This window comes from Eucyclogobius newberryi, unplaced genomic scaffold, assembly GCF_026437365.1.
Source record: "Eucyclogobius newberryi isolate DKJ021-1_F unplaced genomic scaffold, fEucNew1.0.hap1 SCAF_6, whole genome shotgun sequence".
NCBI lineage: Eukaryota > Metazoa > Chordata > Actinopteri > Gobiiformes > Gobiidae > Eucyclogobius > Eucyclogobius newberryi.
Genome location: NW_027316278.1, coordinates 24,005,916 through 24,025,275, shown reverse-complemented (window position 1 = coordinate 24,025,275; position 19,360 = coordinate 24,005,916). Strand labels below are relative to the sequence as shown.

Below are 19,360 nucleotides of genomic sequence, written 5' to 3'. Positions count from 1 at the left end.
TATTTTGGACATTTGCATAATGATGACACTGTCACTAGTTGGTTGAGTGTCATCCACTGATCTAAAGGTCGGCGGTTTGAATCTCCCCCTCGACATAAATAAATAAATTGTTTGAGCGGAGACTAAGGGCGACGAGGGACAACAACACAGGACCAAAAAGTGCATGATTTTAGAGGGCGAGTAAGCACACATTTACTGACATCTGACACAAAGAACCAATAGAAGTTACCACTTAAAGGCGCAATGGACGATTTTTCGGCGATTTGAGAACGCAGACGGAAGTGCGCATGCGCACTCCCCCGTGCGGACTGATACAATTAATTGTATCAGTCCGCACGGGGGATAAATTAATTCTTAATTAGCGCGAAAGATCGCATCGCATCTCTCGTCTCCCGTAGATTTCAGTTTTCTTCTGAGTCAGCTCGAACTGTCTTTCTCCGTCTTCATTTTGTCCCGTACACTGAGGGAACTATATTATGATAGATCAATGCACTTAGACACGCGGAAACGTGGGGACGAACCGCGCGCGGCTGCAGGTGAGCGATAGGTGCGTTTTATGATTGATGCGTGGCAGGACAAATGGGCAGTCCACGCCACGAGGAAATAAAACTCAGATTTGGGTCAAAAAAATCGTCCATTCAACCTTTAAGTGGCAGAGCCCGCCTGCAGTTTAAACTGCCACAATGCGTGCGGGGGTGCGTGCGGGGAGCACGGCGCGCCTAGTACGGGGGAGTATGGCGCGCCTTGGCCCGTGCGGGGAGCGGAGCGGTCGTCGCCGTCGCCAACGCGGCTGGTGCAGAAAAATTGGAAAAGCTTTTTTCCTGCAAGACGGGGCGCAGCAAATGATCAAGAGATTTGGCTCTAGTGACGTGCTACGCACTGACCGGAAGAAGGACCAACACAAACCCTGCATGAGGTTTCGGCCAATCACAGAAGACGTGAGATTCTCACTGAGACAAAAGCGCGTGTTCTGCTTCTGTCACTCTGACATGTCTAAGGTCTAAACTCAGGCAATTGACGATTACAGGTTTTGACAAGAAACATTAGTTTCTCACTCTTCATCCTCTTGAGACTATCTCAATGTGGTCATCTCACAGTTTTGAGTTGAATGGGATTTGCTGTAGGGCCCCTAGGGCCCGTGGACCATGTGGATAGAGTAAACAAACATGCGCGACAGGTGACATAATACATTATTTGGAGAGTTCATAACTTCTAAATATAAACTTACCAAAGGATGTTCAGGGATGTTCACTAGAGGTGAGCAGGGTCTATCAAGCTAATATCGTTTTATCGACGTGTAAAATTTTATTTGAAGCCAGACATTTTTTTTTAGTCTTTTGAGGGGGGGAGGGGGTCCAGAGAGAGACAATTTTTTTTTTTTTGTCTTTTAAGCTTCAACCTATTTTGAGATTATCCCTAAATTCCACCTGTTTCTGCATATTTCTTTTTGTTTTGGAATGAGACAACTTCTGTGAATGACACGAGAGAAGTCATAAACTATAACGGCGTTACAGCAGAGGTACAAAGTAATCATGATTTATTATTATGAAATAATGATTATTCATTACTGATAAAATATACAAATTAAAAATATATACTTATACTTAAATGACAATTTTCCCAACATTGCATATTCTACTGTTTAATGTCTATATACTTTTTTCACAGCTGACTGCTTATATTACACTATTTTTTTTTTTTTTTTTTTAAGTAAAATTACTTAAATACCTATTGAAAACTATACAACAATGGGTCTTGCTAAAAACAAGGCCAAGGCAAGTTCAGTTTTTATAGTAAAAATATTTTAAAATTGTACTACTTTTCAGTTGATTTACTTTCTTGTGCAGGCTGTACAGTTTTTGCTCTGATTTTGATTAAGTTTGCTGATTAATACAGCACACAATCAAAGCGACAGTTATTGCAGTAACGATGGGATGTTCAGTGTTAATGGGTTCTAATTGCTGTGAGAAGTCTGACACGTGCGACATACTGTGCTGGAGCTCCCTCATAATTATCTGAGGGTCATTATCCAAACTGCTTATGATCTTCTATTATTGTGTCTTTTGGGCCCTGGATGCATTCTCACTGAAATAAAGAGAGCAGCACTTCAATAAACTGCCCTATTAATGGAGGGAAATTGTAGCACTTGCACTTTATTCTAATTACCAGATAAATTGTCAATCTATGAAAAGTTCTCAGTGGTTGTTCTTGTGGTATTTGAACTTGTCTGTATTATTTTTCTATTGTATATTTATTTTTGGTTGGACCTAAGCCTGTCTAGAAAAAGTTGTATGCAGTAGTGTAGCCTCTGGCAAAACGCATGAACAGCTGCCACCGCTTACCCCCTGCGTGGTACCATACCGTACATGTTTGTGTCATTAAAACCACATCACACAAGGTCCAAGTCACATTTGTGAGGACTAAGTTAGAAATAAAGTACAAACTAAACTTATATAGCTTTCACTGTGGTTTCACCTGGTGGTAGAGTTCTCCACCATTGATCTGTGCCCTCCAGAGGGGGATACACACAGGGTAAGAATCCAATCCAATCAGAACAGAGGTTGAAACATTTTGAAAAAACAAAACAAAATTCTGACCAATATTTTGGTTTGATTCACTATTGTTTTGGAGTGAGAGTTCAAATATATATATACACACACACACACACACACACACACACACACACACACGTTTTGCACAGTTGTGGCTGGAGGTGCAGCAGTTGGTTTGCAGGGAAAAGAGAAGGGGAGAATGCACACAGCTTCTTTTAGCACTAATAAATGCACAAAACACATCACACATTACTTCTGTTTTGTCTTTTCACTCTGTGCTGAGGTGGAGGTACCTGCATTTCACCTGAATCTGGTGCTCTTCAGGTCAAGGTTAGGTGCACATGATGCATGATAATTCATTGGATTATTCTTTTAAATGTAATTTTTATTACGTACCCTGCGGCAACTCTAGGCTAGCTGAGCAGAATGAGCTCGAGAAGTTGAAATCACCCTTGCTCAGTGTTTCATTACATTATTGTATTAAGAGGATTATCTGCGCAGGGAAGATAAACAAGACAAGGCTCGAGGGATTATCTATAACAACACACAATGTGTTCTGCCCGTATATACTGTATTCTAGCACCGGTCTTTTATAAGAGCATATTTTCAACCTTGCTTATGAAACAAGTCTCTAATTGAAATGCACGGGCCAACCTCTAAAAGGGTAATTGCGCTGGGTGGAAAACAGGGCTCTGCACTGAAGAATGTAATCCTCTCAATTCCCTTTAATCCAAGCAAAGAACTTGCCCTTCCTTTTTGATGCGCACTCGAATAATGCAGCACGCACCCTAGCGGAGCCACCATATGGATTTTCCGGGCTTATGCGATAACTTGCCTGCGAAGTCGGTAGAGATGTGGTCAGCAAGCAATGACACAGAGATTGAGATTACAGCCTGGCCCTTTATGTGCGTGACCTGATATCGTAAATGGATCTGGAGGCAAATGTGAACTCTGAAACCGCACCGAAGACTTTGCAGCATAACTTCTGAATAATTGCATTTCTGTTTTGTACTATGGGGGGGAAATGAAATGCTTCGTATGGTTTGAAGTATAAATAAATATATAAAAGATACATTTAAGATCACTTACTTTAATATATTACATTAAAGTTAGTGATCTTAAATTTATCTTTTTTATATATTGTTTTTATACTTATAAAGAAAAAAAAGACATATCAAAGGTCAGTGGCCTGCTTGTCTCCATGGAGATGTTATTACTTTGTCGAGAATGTTCCACAGTACGGCATTAACTTATCTATGTCATGAAGACAAACACCAGGATAAGTTACAGATTACAGCAAGAAAGTAATTTTAAAGGTATTTTTTGAGTCATTGAATAAAAGCAAATTAGATTAATGCCTGAGTGTGGAACATTTCATGCAAATCAATAAAACTGTATTTGCATCAGGACAAGTAGGTAACACACACAGACACACACACAGACACACACACAGACAGACACACACACACACACACAGACAGACACACACACACACACACACACAGACACACACACACACACACACACACACACACACACAGACAGACACACACACACACACACAGACAGACACACACACACACAGACAGACACACACAGACACACACACACACACACACACACACACACACAGACACACACACACACACACACACACACAGACACACACACACACACACACACACACACACACAGACAGACACACACACACAGACACAGACACACACACACACAGACACAGACACACACACACACACACACACACACAGACACACACACACACACACACACAGACAGACACACACACACACACACACACACAGACACACACACACACACACACACACACACAGACACACACACACACACACACACACAGACACAGACACAGTAACATGTAAGAACCCAGTAGTTTTCAGTGATTTAACTGTTTTACTTGCTTTTGTGTCAGGAACTGCTAATAAATGCATTCATCTTGCAAAAGGATGTACGATCCCCACCAGGTTTGCTACTGACACTTTCCATCTGCACATGACAATAAAAGATCCACATTACATTACAACTACATTCTTATACTAAGAGACACAATCAAATAACACAACCTCCAATACATTAGGTTTCCCACAACTACCTGCAAATTCGTACAATTTCAAACGTCAAAAGTGCCAGTGGTTTTTATTGTGGCCTTTCCTTTATTTCCACCTTTCACTCCGAATGCGGCGTGGGGGGAAGGTTGGGCAGTAATGTGATTTCCTTTCCCATGTCAGCAGATCCCTCCCTCTTTACATTCACAACACATATAGGGCTTTGAACTCCACTCCGGATTCCCACTCACGATGTGTGGCAGTGAACACAACACAAGATGTATGGGAATCATCTCGCTCCTCTGACCCCTGCTCGGAGCCTTATACGTCTCTTTTATTCCCCCGATAGAATTGCTTGAACTGTGGCGGAAGAGGGTCATCATACAAGTCTGTGCATCTGGACAGAAAAGCCGTAGATGATGTGTGATGGATTTTTGCATCCTACTCAGATAGAGGATTCTGACAAGGCGACCATGTCATTGCTGGGTGTAATGGGCTGTGGAGCTGTGAATATTTTAGGTGTGACTGTCTGAGGTGTGAAATTGAGCTTCGTGTTGACCTTTTATGGTTTCAAGCAGAATTCTAATAGCTGCGGCATCATCTGTGAAATGCATATTAAAACCAGCCAGACACTGTGACCTAAATATAATGCACTGAGAATAGTTCAAGTCTCTGTAATGTAAATCAGAAAACAACAATATATTATGACACACGCAGCTAAAGCTTATACTGTCAAACAAGCAAGTGTTATCTTTAGTTCCTATATATAGGCTTTTTAATACATTTTTGTCCTACATAATATGCTGCTTGTAGATTATTTACCCCTCCCCCCTCCCATAGCTGCTGAAGAACTGCTAAAGTTTACTGATGTGTATATATATATATATATATATATATATATATATTTTTTTTTTTTAAGATTTGTTTACTTAACAGTTTTAACTGCTCACTTGCGATCGTCTTCAGAGTGTCACATGATGACGTTAGCTAGCCCTTTTGGTGCCATAGACATGATGTCCGATGGCGCCCCCTGGCCACACACACGGTTATACGTGAACGTGATTGTTCATGAACGTCACTCTAGTGATGTGATGTTAACGATGGGAATCGAGTCACGGTGGTCCGCAGACGTTCTTTTATTTTGTTGATAGGGGAGGAAAAAATTCAGCTACAGAAAGAGTGTATCATGGACACGGAACACTCACTTCTCCCAATGTAACCTCAAACACCAGTCTTGCGGGTGTTGTAATAGTCACACTCAATAAGCTAGTCTAATGTCTCTCCCCCTCCTCTCTCTCTGCTCAGCGCTACCGCTATCTGTCTGACATCTCAGTCATTAAAATAATGGTGCTGGATTGTGGCAAATGTGAGCGAAATAAAATGTTACATTCCCTGAGCGCAAACTAGGAAATCCAAAACATGTTAGATGATAATGTAAACTTATTCCGTAAACCACAAAACTGACAAACACGCGTGGCGCGCAGATATCAGAGATGGGCAAGTGTCCAGACAAGTGTGCAGGCAAGTGTCCAGACAAGTGTGCAGGCAAGTGTGCAGGCGCAGGCAAGTGTGCGGGCAAGTGTGCAGGTGCAGGCAAGTGTGCAGGCGCAGGCAAGTGTGCAGGCAAGTCTCTCTGACGGCCCGAGAGAGCCGGGCCCGAGAGTTCCGCGCACGCGCTCGTTGCATTAACTGCATCATGATCCGTCACTTCCACGAACTGTTTTCCCACTGCCCGGACACTTTTACCCGCTGTAGAGTGTTCGAGGGTGCACACTATGGGTGCACACCCGGCACCTACGCACCAACTCACCTGCTGCTGCCGACTTGCGGTTAGCGCCAAGGCGTCATCACCATTCTGGTGATCGGCTCCCGCAAATTTATTTTGGGTTTAAACTTTTTAAACTTATAGATTGCACAGTCTAGTTTGTTTTGCGATGAGTTAGCTACATTCTTGCTAATAGAGCCGTGGCATAAACTAGTTTTAATCAGACGAAAACGAAGTAAACCTAACTTTCCTTATTCATTGTCATTATTCAACTTCAAGAAAATAATGGCTGGATCAGATGAACAGGTGAGCAAACATTTAAATGTTTTCCCCTCGTCTCCTAACTACTACAAAAACTTAGGGTTAGGGTTAGGGGGGGTAGGGTTAACCCAAACTGTAATGCAATGAAAAAAAGCTGGGTTGAGGTTAACCCGGACTCTAATGCAATGAAATAAAGTCTCCGGATACGGCCATTAGGTGTCGCAAAATGGTTACGACACCCTGTCTCTAACCGCACGTCTGCTGCTGTCGCCAACCAGAGGCACTGCGGTGCCTCTATGCGAGGCGCGGTTTAAAGCGCAAGTTGCCACGCTTGGGCTGGTCACGTGACCAGAGGACTCGACCATTTAGTTGAAATGTATGTTTTTGTTATGTATTATTGTTTTCCCTGTTATTACTGTCTGAGCCGTATCGAGGGGTATGGAGACTTCATTTTAAGTTAAAGGGGCAATATGATTTGGGGTTTGTGTGGATTTATATGTTTGATAGTCGTCGTTTTTTTCACTGTAAATATTCTACCACTGTTTTGGGACTGGGTGCAAATAAAAATCACCACACAAATTATTAATAAGCCATATTTTTTTTCACAGAAGCTAAAACGAACCCACGACACTGTCCTATTTGTTCTGTGTCCAAAAATGTATAATTTAGTCCAAAGTACTCATCGCTAATCTGGTTCAAGTTTCAGTCAAGTCAGGTCAGCATGGTCCGGAGGTTTAAAGGAAAGAAATAACTACATGATTCCAGTAGTGTGACTAAAAATAAGAGCGCAGAGGTTCCACAGCAGAGCTCATTTCAACTAAAAGAAAATCTTGTACTTTTCTTCAATCGGACACTTTGCAAAAGGCCTCTGCTGAAAAGACAATTTGAGACACAGAATTCTCCCACAAACCCATTCCTCGGACAAACTCATGCTGTTGTTATCCATTGACTGTGGGAGCAAAATAGCAAAAGGGCAGAACATAGAATGGTCGACTGGGCTTAATTACAACAGGTTAGATGATATAAATGGCTTGCATGAAGCCCAATATTTTTTTCATTTGAAATTGCTCCTCATAACTGTAATGTAAAGTAATGTTGTAATGCCCCGTGGCACAACTTCCGTTTAAATAACCTGTCTGTCCCCTTATGTCTAGTTCTATCCTTACGGAGGTGTCTCCGGAGCCATGCTAAAATAATCAATATCTAAAGATTATGCAACAGAGAACGAGTATCGGGTGGATAATCACAGACTGCCTGTTAAGTCTAATTTATGATGACACCACTGGAGAACAAGTCTATTTTTATTAAGGTACTGTATTTTTTGGACTTTAAAGCGCTACTTTTTCTCCACGCTTTGAACCCTGTGGCCGATACAACGGTGAGTCTAATTTATACTTTTTTTACTGGCTAACGGCCACCGGGGGGCACTCTAGCAGGAAGCGCAAGCGTTTGACGCACTGTAGAAGAAGACGTTAGTGAACAGTGAAAACACTTTCCAGAGGACACGTCGTGTTCTCTGTATTTTAAGCATCCAAATGCTGTGTGTTATATAACTATTACTATTCTATAACTACTAACAATCTAACTGATTGTTCCTAATGAGGAAGTAAATCTAGACGCGGCTAAATGCAAAGACGCACGCAGTGCGTGGACATGCGATATACAGTGGTCTGCGGCATTGAAATGAGACTTTCTTGGCCCAGCCTGACCCGCGGGTCAAAAGATAACTCGTCACATCACTGTGTAAATATCTCAAGTTAAAACATGGCACTCACTTGCTAAGCACAAGCTCAGGAGCAGATCAAAACAGATGTAATCAAGGACAGAGGGGACAGTAGGGACAGCTCAGACGTGTTCTCTTTATGTTAAACTTCCAAATGCTTTTATTTACTATTCAACTCTTATTCACTGAGGAATGAGTCTTATTAGACCCCCATCTGATGGAGAACGCGCCAAATTGGCTCAAGGCAATTAACTGGGTCACCTATGCCACGGGTGTGATGTTGCTCTGATGTGTCTTGTAAGCTGATTTACACAGGTTTTGACTCTATCTTCCTACTGGTTGAGGCAGGACAACAGCACAAGGTGTGGGAGAGTAAAACGGCCCCCTCGTCCACGTTTATATTCTACCTTCTTTGTAGTGCATCCTATCCTACGTCTGCAGGACGTGAAAAGCTCCTTTTACAATTTTTCTCCCTAATTGGGTTGAGATGGAATGCAATGCTGATTGAATCTGAGATGGTCACAGAAACATGCCTTTTTTATTCCAGTTGGTCCAAATTTCAGAATACCTTGACACATTGTTGTCCATCCATCCATCCATCCATCCATCCATTTTCTACCGCTTGTTCCCTTTTGGGGTCGCGGGTGACTGGAGCCTATCCCAGTGACTTCGGGCCTTAGGCGGGGTACACCCTGGACAGTGGCCAACTTGTCGCAGGGCCAACACAGAGACATAGACATTACAGACAGTTCACTCTCACATTCATTCACTAGGGCCAATTTAGAGTTACCAATTTTTGCCTAACACATGCATGTCTTTGGACGGTGGGAGGAAGCCGGAGAACCCGGAGAGAACCCACGGTAACACGGGGAGAACATGCAAACTCCACCCATTGTTGTCCATTTTACAATTTTTTTTAACCAATTTTTTTTTGCCCATTGGCTTTATCACACAAGACAGTATACTGGGGACCCCTGACTATTCAGAAATCTCGCCGGATTCAAATTGTAGTATTATACTAGAGTCATAGTCTCCAATAATTTGAACAATCAGGTGGGAAAAACTGCTAACACTAAGATCATCAGAAAAGGAGTATTATATGCTTAAAAAAGATATCACCATTGCAAATTAAATACGGGTATCAAGAATTGCCTTAGAGATTAGTCTATTTGAAAATACATTTACTGCATGAGTATGTGGTTTTCATCTGTCCCCTGTATAACTGTGTGGATAGGCCCTACTCTCTGTGGATCAAATAAACAAGGTTTATCGCTCATCTATAACTAGTCACACTGTATCTGACACCACAAAGCTATTGTTGATAGAACTTGTTAATATAATTCATTTTACAGCAGACTGGTTCAGACACGGAACGTTTGCTTATAATTTGATGGATATCTAACACAGTGGGCCGATAATCTCTTCATGCATTGGTCCCCATGGTCGCGAATATGGATACTCTGTGGCAGTTGTGTAGAAGTTTGCAGATAAGTTTACAAGCCTGATACTCACACCTACAGATCTATGGCTGCTTGTGCAACAGGGCACATGCAGAAATGAACCACACAGAGCATGTAGTGAGCTGTTGTGGAAGGGAGTTACAGGAGACGGGAGGAGACGTACAGTGGATGGAGACTGAGCAAGCATGGCAAAAGGCAATAGGAAGAAAATGACTTGGCCCTCACCCAAGTGGATCATTACCTTGTGCTCCACAGATGTAGTGGAGAAGGTAAAAGTGATAGTTTGAAAATGAGAGGAGTGCGCTGAACTGATACTTAATCATTAGCAGCACTGCACCATGGCAGATAGCGGCTCAGGCCTCAAGGTGTTCTCCCTGATGTTCAGTGGAACACATCGACAAGCTTGTTCTGCGGCTGTGGCAGGGTGAGCGTGGCACAAAGCGATTACCACCACACTGCCCACTTTGTAACTGTCCACCGAGCCTCAACACTGCAAGGGTTTGTGCGGCTTCTACCATTTGATTTATTGATGCTATAGTGTAAACACCACCAGCACGTGACCGTTTAGATTCGTGTAGCTTTATTTAGACTCAACTATTCTAAGTATTTACTGGGGCAGTGCTACAGCTGCAAATGTAATCACCATCAGTTGTATATACATTAAATTTGTTTGGATATTAGGGGGGAAATGCATCATTTGCATTTACCATTCCAGTTTAAATATTTTAAATAGAGTACTGGATAATTACATATCACAGTTTTGAAGCCATTTCAAATAGTAAATCTACTTTTGAAACCTTTGATATCATAGACTGCTGCATGAATGAGTGATTACATCGATAAATATGCAAAAGAAAAGATCAACAAGTATATTTACAGAAGAAACCCTTTTCCAGTCAAATCTAGTCTAAAAATGGATTCCTTACGGTACAAAGCTTTGTCCATTTTTTCTGATTCCTCAAAGAAAGCGAAATCCGTTGGAGTGATTTTGACGTAAACAGTCTTGGATTACCTCTCCAAGGGGATGTCAATGGTAATATGTGAGGAGACGCCATCACCGGTCCCCATGTGGAGAAACGGATACTGCCAGTCTACAGCATAATGGCTCATTCCAACAGAACTCTAAGCACAAGGTTGACTCATTGTGAATAACCACCTCAGGCTATGAAACAAGAGCTTGTTTAGTGATGTTTGTACTTGGAGAAATCTCTTCAGAAGTTGTGCTATTTCAATATACTGTATAATTTCTAAAAATGTTTGAAATGGTAAATGTAGATGTTGCTGGCTACATTATATATTTTAAGTAATTACCTACCTTAGAATATTATCATGGCATTCACTGGAGCTGCTTTGCCACCTTCTTGTGTGGGTTTCCCTGAAGCCACCAGGCAGACGCAGAGGTTGACTGAGCAGCTTGTGAGTGTGTAGCGTCAGCTGTCATGTCAGAACCTGCCACCTGGTCCTTGCAGCTGCTCCCTATTCCTTTTCTGAGAACTTACTCAACATACAATGAATACTGTAATATAGAATACTTGAATCCATCCACTCAATTTGCCCTATCGTCTTGGCTCAATCTTATGTTATCACATTCATGGTCAAGCAAGAATTCCATTCATTAAAAGTTATAACAGTCATGTAGCTAAAAAAAAAAAAAAAAAAAAAGTAGGTTAATTTGTACAGTAGATAATGTTAATGTGATGATGATAGATGATGCATTAGATTTCTAAAGACTTTTTGGACATTCAAAGCCACTTAACATTGCATTATTAATTTATTCAACACACTGCGGTGGTAAACTATTGTAGCCACATCTGCCCTGGGGCAGACTGACAGAAGGGAGGCTACCAATCTGCACCAATGACCCCTCTGGTCATCACCAATCACTCACCCAGACTCCACATTCACACAAGGCAATGTGGCTGCCTAATGTGAATTGCCTACAGACACAGCAGCAGTGCATTAGTGCATTTGAACCACTGCTGTTCCACTGTGGCACCTGGTTTTCCCAGAGGTCTCTCATCCAAGTTCTTACCAGGCCCGGTCTGGCTTCGGCTGCACTTTCAGTATTGAGTTAGGATGTCCCCCCATGTCCAGCCAGGTTTCCTCTGCTCACCACCAACAGCATAAAACATCCACTAAATGTCACAGCTAAAAAAAAAGTCAAAGTGTAGACAGAAAGGATTCTACCGTTATCCTGAACTGTTAAAAATAGTCAGTTTGTTTCTGTCCATCGAAACAAGTGTGTTCTCTGCCTTAGCCCTGCTTTACCTGCTGCTTATTTGTGCTCATTGTGGTCTGTACAGCAGCTCTGATGTTCAGTGACAGTGCTGGTCTGACAGCTTGAACCCTTCACCCTCTGCCCACTGTCTGCCTGTGTTCTGGATTCCTGCCCCGACAGCAATTTCATTTTGTACAGATGGATGGGTGGCCTCTTATTGGCTGCCGTTCTGTAGGCCTGTGTCCGGTTATGGTCAGACATCGTTTGGAAATGGCTAAGGGTGGGGAAAAGGTTTTCGCTAGTCAATCAACTAATACATTGACCTGACCGTCAAAGGCTAGCCAATCAGAAGCACGCTTCCCCTGCCACCTTCTAAAGAGCAAAGTTGGATGCCATCTCTTAACCTTCTAATTTTATTCTTAACTTATCCTGAGTTTTCTCTGGTCTGTTTTTTTTTCCTTTGCAACTTTTTTTATGTAAAAATGAATGAAAAAACAATTGAAAAAGAAAAAAGAAAATGTGCACCCCAAACAGCCATATAACGTATCATTATCAAACTTCCTGAATGATACAGTAAAGTTAAAATAATGAATAATTTAGTTCAGATTTATTTTCCTGCTCGAAACATACACAAAAAAGGTAATGGGATGTAAAAAGAACAGCCGTCTCTGGGCTCACACGTGGAGACAATAAATATGAGCTCATGCAGACAGTGTGGAGAAATGAACTAGAGAATCCATTTTGGAGTTTCCATCACCAGAGTAAGCTCTCAGTCTACAAATTATGGAAAGTAGTGTCTTCTCTGGAGGGCAGGGGGAGAATAGGTGAACAGGTGGTGTGCTGCACTGACTGGTCCCATATGATTATATCTTACGCAATCTGCCATAGCCACAGGAGGCATGGGTCCTGTGGTGTGGAGCCATTTTGTAGCACCTCAATGTAGAGTCATTTTTCCAGCTCCTCTGCTCTTACTGTCACTTAGCCTTCAGCACCAAACTGGCTTATGGATCTTCTCACAACCATTATTCAATACCCTTTTAAAACATCATAAGTTCAACTGAAAAGAACAGCAAGCATCTTCATGGAGTAAACAAGACAATCAGAAGTACTTGTACAGCAGCAGCAAAAGAACTAAAAAGGGTTTTGAAAATGTACAGCCTGACTTGTACAACAGGTACAAGCACTTATTCTCTCCCAAGTGGTTAGTAAGGCTAAACAAGGGCAGTTTCATGAAAAAGCTCAAAAAAGAGTTTTTCAAAGGTCGCCAATGACTTGTCACTACAAACACACAGAAAACACTATATTCTATATTATTGTTTATCTAAAATGTGGTTATTTTTTTGTGTACATAAAAGGGACATATTTTGATTCTTGATATTTTTCTGCATTGGTTAAATCTACACTCAAGAGAGGGAACCACAAGGCAGTGAGTCATTTTTTCAACAACTTACTGCACGATCAATGCTGAAATCAGTTTCCTTTGAGGAACATCTTCAAAAACTAAATATACCTTCTTAAAAATCATGTGGGAAATACCAACACACAAGACATATATTCTGAATGCAACAACAACTCGCACTAAGTGACACTAAACAGACTCGCTCTCCTTTAGAATGTCTGAAAAATAATGTTTACTTTTTACTTTGTTAATGTAGGCGTTGAAGGCTTTCATCAGCTTTTCTTTGAAGAAGTGTGTTGATGATGCAAACAGCACCATGCTTTATACTTTATATGTAGCTGGATAAAGACTTTTTCCTGCTGAGGTCACAGTGGAGACACCCGACTCTCGAAAGAAGCGCTCCGGCTTGCGACTTCACTTCAAAGCTGTATTAGCACTGTCTCATTCACATAAATGAGAGCCGTGCGCTACAAAGAAAGCTTGCTGCAGCTCGGGAGCTCACTGCCCGGTCAATGTTTGCAGGCCTTTGATTCTCTGAGAGGACCGAGACACTTCATTTCACTCCAAATTATTTTCATCCTCAGCTGGATCAATAGGATTTTGTAATGATGACTAAAAGTGTGCAGATAGTATAAGAAGGCACACACAAACATGAATCAATTCACGACGGAAAGTGAAAAACTCACGAGCCAAGGTACAGGGGAAAACGATTACCTTCTTGTCAAGAGGATCATTTGGCATTTTACCAACAGGAAGCATGCTCAATCAAGACAACGATTTTAGACTTGGTATTTCTTCCAACTCACAACATTGTGTGTGTGTGAAAATAAATAATAGTTGCCATGGAATTTGTGTACTGTGGTTGTTTATAGCATGATATCATGCTACAAACAACCTCAGTTGCCGCCAATGCTGGCAAGTTGCATAATGTGGCAATTTGAGCAACAAAATAATGAACGAGGCTGGACTGGATTCTGTTTCATGGATTGTAACTTTAACGTGCACTTGTGGCAATGGACTAAATGCATTACTGAGACGTGTGCTAGTGAAACCAAGCATTGTGCAACAGAATACCATATACATCACCTTTAACCATGTTCAAGTTTCAAGTTATCAGATTTATGTTGTAGGTTGTTTTGAACAAGGTCCAATTCACAGCTACTCCTTTCATTCATCTTGACTTGAAAACATGTACTGGCATCTTAATAATAATACTTCTACAAAGCAGCATGTTCTTATGTTGACAGCCAGTTGAAACGCCTTATAACACATGGGTTTGTGATGCAAAAGCACACTCAAAATGGCATTTGAAAACAAAAACCCTGCCATAGCACTGGTTGTCCTCATCTATCAGGACTTCTGTACCTCTTACAAAAATGAAGGAGAGATAGAAAAGGGCACTTTGCACTTTAGATCTCTTCTCCCGCTCTCTTTTACTGCACTCAGCGCCATTTCTTTGCCACTTATTTTGTTTTTTTGCCTGTCTATGCCTGAAAACAGAACGGTCCCAAACAACTTGACAAGGTGATACACTAGAGCCATTCGCACCACCATATGTCACGCAGCAATGGGACGTCACACGACAGGCTGTGCTCAAATGTGCCCAATGTGAGAGATTTACAGTTTTATTAGATGCAGGCTTGTATTCATCTATCTTTATTATATCACGACCCAATGAGAGGTCAAACGTGTCGGTAAAAGATCAATAAATGGCCGTGTCTGTCCTCGTCTGCACTCGTTTGAACTTCAGCAGCATTTATTAAGAGCGATGCAGAGCTAAAACATTCTTCTTTATTGTTAATTCTGAATATTGCGCTTTCAATTGAGCAAGATTAGCCTACCCTTTAATGGAAGATTCTCTATTAAATCATTTGTTCATTCAGTGGGCATCTGTTGCTCAAAACACTACAGAATTGTTCCTTTGAATGTTTTTTTCTTTTCACAAATCTGTGCTTTTCTTTATTGATTGATTTATTGTTCTTATACATACAAAAGCTTGAAATTTATCTTGCTAACAACATACAAGGACCAAAGCTTCAACTTTCGGTCATTGTACTCCAACCGTTTCTTTTTATTTATATTAAAAAGACAATTATGCACAACGAACATGGAACAATACAAAATGAATAGCCAAGGATAATTTGCCATGTCTGTCTCTAATGCACTTCATAAAACACACACACACACACACACACACACACACACAAATTGTGACATTATACAGCATAACTAATTTTTTTTTTTTGAAAACTAATTTATTTGATTTAAATTTGTGTTAACAGCTACTTACCGTATCTAGGTCCAGTTTTAGCAGTTAACGTTCTCATTTGAAGCCGCTCGTGTGACGGAGCCCACTGCTCTGACAGGGACTTCGAGCACACATGTACGCAGACATTTGAGATTATAACATGATTTTACAAAGTGCTCAGTCACAAATTTATACATCTTGTACTACCTGACAAAGCAAATGCACTTTCTTTGCATTGTCTAACTTCGTAGTTTGGGAAAAACGAAACAGAAGATTGTATGAGGGGCAGAAAATCAATGCGATGCACTAAGCTGGCAGTCACACTGCAAATTTACACCACCTTAAAACTAGAAAAATACACTTGTTTTAGGGGAAAATCTACTTGAATTAAGTGAAATTATCTGCCAGTGGGGTAAGTGAATTTTACTTATCAAGAATTCTTGAAATAAGACTTTTTTTCTAAGTGGGTATAACTCTTAAAATAAGCTAAAAACACTTATTCTAAGTAACAATCCAAATTAAATTATCTAAAATTAAGCATAAAACACTAATTGTAAGCAGCAAATTAAGGTAGAAAATCTTAAAACTAGAATATAAAGCTTATTATTAGTTTTATTTATACTTAATTTTAGCAAATAAATTCTTAATTTGCTTATTTTAAGAAAAAGTAAAAGAAACTCAAAATGAGTGTCAATCTTTATTTTCTAAAATATTGTACACGTTGACAAAATCTTGAACAATCCAGTGCCATAGCTAAGTATAAAATTACATCTGTAATGGACACACAGATTTACTGTTGCAAAAACATTTTGTGGCACAAACATTCACAAAGCAAAGACCTTAAACTTGCTCACCTAAATCTTGCATGTGAACGCTTTTAGAACAAAGCTGCAATTTCAACAAATACAAAAAAACAATGAAGAGAAAAACAGACACTCTAAAATCCCCTTCCTCCATCTCCAAAATACAGCACTACTATCCAATGAAATCACGCCACTCTGCCAGGGCTTTTTTGTATGAGGAGGTGGTGTCGCTCTCATGAATGGCATCCTGAAGTACTTCTGTCTGAATGACAGACAGTAAGGTTGCCACACATTTGGGGTACGTCAGATGGAAAGTGTAATAATAAGACATAAGATAAATTACCCCCTCACCAAGCTGTTCTTTATCTAATGTTGCAACTGGTGTATTGCCCACCGCAATGATGCACTTGCAACCATCGAAAAGTAGTACAGGACAGGAGAGAGTTCTCTTTTGTAGAAAAACATGGGTCTTCTGAAGGCTATTAAACAGAAAAACAATACATTTTATCTGGGTGTTGTAAATGTCAACTGTTAGTGTGTTCTTAATGCAACTCTATAAAAAGCATTTTACCTTAAGGCTGTGCAATAAAGCCTCACTGGCACACCCCATTTTTTGGGGCGGAAGCGCTGAAGAGGGAAAGAGTGCTGGTAGCGCCTTCAACGCAATGTGGGCATAAGCTGTAACAAAAACTAAAAATAAAATTACATACAGTAAATTTGAGGTATAAATAAAGCCACTAATAAAACTTACTTTGTTCCATCATCATAGGTGGCTTCATTGCTTTTTTAGACACCCCATAAAAGTGGACTCTGGAGCAGAACTCCCCCCATTTCTGTCGAACTTGATCCAGGAATTTATCATTGGATGAGTCCAAAATCCTGCGTAGCTCACCCAAAACCTGAAATGAGAAAAGAAGATTATTTGGTGCAACAGTAAAATCAAATCTGACTTATTATAACTTACATTATGAAGCTCCTTGAAACATGGATATGCTTCCAAGATTTGGGCAGCTCTGTTCTCCTCTCTGGTGGCATTTGAGTCAATGTATGCCCTTCTGGCCTGAAACTCAAGATCCAATAACTGGGACACCGCATCTTGGTTTGGCTTTGGCTTCCTATACATTTCCTGGAGTGTTTTGTAGTGCCTGACTTGTATCAGCAGACTATCCTCTTCCACTAAAATGGAAAAATCAAAGAACATTTCAGTCAACTATTATTTTAATTTACTATTGAAAGCTGATAGGACTTGTTAAAAATGTAATAAAATGATAAAATATCCTCCACTGCAAGAATTTAGGGCGGAAGTTTGCGCAGTAAATTAGCCAAAGAACTGACTTCAGGTTTTACCTTACTGATATGGTTTGACAAGAATGCATTTTGAGTTATCCAAATATGGTCAAATTATGCTTATCAAGAAAATATTGTTTAACAGATTTTGTGTATGGAGTATGTTACATACTGTAGGGTACTTACATGAATTTGAATTAAAATCATCATCAGAATTGCTGGCTGGTGAAAGCAGAATGGTTGATGCCCCACTGGTCGATGTCCCACTGGAATCAGCATCAGCATCATAATCTGCCTTTTCCTCATTTAATTCTTTGTCACTCAAGAAGTCAATCCGCCTTTTCTTTGGCCGGCCTCTCTCAGGTGTCGGATCCTGCTTTTTAACTGGGGATTTTATATTTTGCAATCTTTTTAGCAGGTAGGCATTAATGCTCCCCTGGAAACAAATTGTAAATTATTTTCATGGTTGCACCAAAAAGAACAACATTTAGTCTAAAAAGCAAAAACAAAAAGAATCATACATACATATTTTGTGCAGTCATCCTTGTCCTGCAGCATTGAGTAGTATTCCACGATTCTTTTAGCCATTGCAGTGACATCGGTTTTGGAGGGATATTGGACCATTTGACCGGGGCTTGCTCTAAGTAGAGACACCATACTTGTAATGGTCTTCCTCACCAGCCTGCATCTTAACTCTTTAGACATGATACACTCTTCCGTGCCAGTGCTGGCCATGTCACAGTAGTTCTTTCGGCACTGCTCCAATTCAGTATCGGTGTAGACCACATATTCCGGTGGACAGGGGAGCTGCAGGGTCTTCAATGGGGTTGTATTGGGAGAAGCAGTGGTCTGAGGGATAATCGAAGCCTGCTTTGCAGTAACAGTATGGTCTTGCTGTGTTACAGAAATAAACAAACAATGAACTGCAAGTACTAAACATAATGCACATTTGTAGAACCAAATGTTTTAACAAAATAATAAATACCTCTGGATTGAATAATGACCACAATTGTTTCCTTCTTCTGAAATGCTCTGGCCCAAGCAAAAGGTCCCTCAGATCATCACGACTCAGTGTTGAAAGCAAGCTCTCATCAATGTTGGCAGCTAATTACGACAAAAAGACAACATACATTGTTCATACAATGTAGAGCATGTAGACACCAAGACAATATACTTTACGTTACCTTTTAAGATAGATACTGTGACATCATCCAGTTTCTCCATGGCTTTATCACCTGTCAAACAAATTAAATGATTCATGATTATTACTATAGAAAACATTAATGCTAAATTAATTAAATTGAGTTAGTTCAATTACCAAAGTAAACTAACAACTTAAAATAAACCTAAAGATTGGCCAACAAGTAATACAATTTCTGACAAAGTCCAAATATCTAAAATGCTTTTTATTTGAGTCATTAGTTTCAGCTACATGATATAAGCAACGTTTTGAAGACTTGATTAGCATGCCAAGAAATAACCCCACCAACGTTTCAAATAAAATGAAAGAGTAAATTTTATTTTCTTTAAACACATTGAAAATTTCACTCCTGTATTATA

At 40.4% G+C, this 19,360-nt stretch overlaps 1 protein-coding gene across 1 annotated transcript; it reads right to left on the bottom strand.

Annotated features, from left to right (window-relative positions):
- Window positions 1-645: 645 nt before the first annotated feature.
- On the bottom strand, window positions 646-19,046 carry LOC140346726 (uncharacterized). Its single transcript, XM_072432911.1, has 7 exons — window positions 18,985-19,046; window positions 18,786-18,904; window positions 18,326-18,694; window positions 17,987-18,236; window positions 17,478-17,689; window positions 17,265-17,412; window positions 646-821 (listed from the first exon to the last, which is right to left on the bottom strand). The coding sequence occupies exons 1-7, from the start codon at window positions 19,022-19,024 to the stop codon at window positions 646-648; spliced, it is 1,314 nt and encodes a 437-aa protein (XP_072289012.1). The 5' UTR covers window positions 19,025-19,046.
- Window positions 19,047-19,360: the final 314 nt, after the last annotated feature.

Coding starts and splice junctions, on each gene's coding strand:
- LOC140346726 (XM_072432911.1), bottom strand. CDS start 19,024: ATGGAGAAACTGGATGATGTCACAGTATCTATCTTAAAAG. Junction 18,905..18,984: donor CACAGTATCTATCTTAAAAG/GTAACGTAAAGT, acceptor TGTCGTAATTAG/CTGCCAACATTGATGAGAGC. Junction 17,690..17,986: donor TGATTTTAATTCAAATTCAT/GTAAGTACCCTA, acceptor TTTCCATTTTAG/TGGAAGAGGATAGTCTGCTG.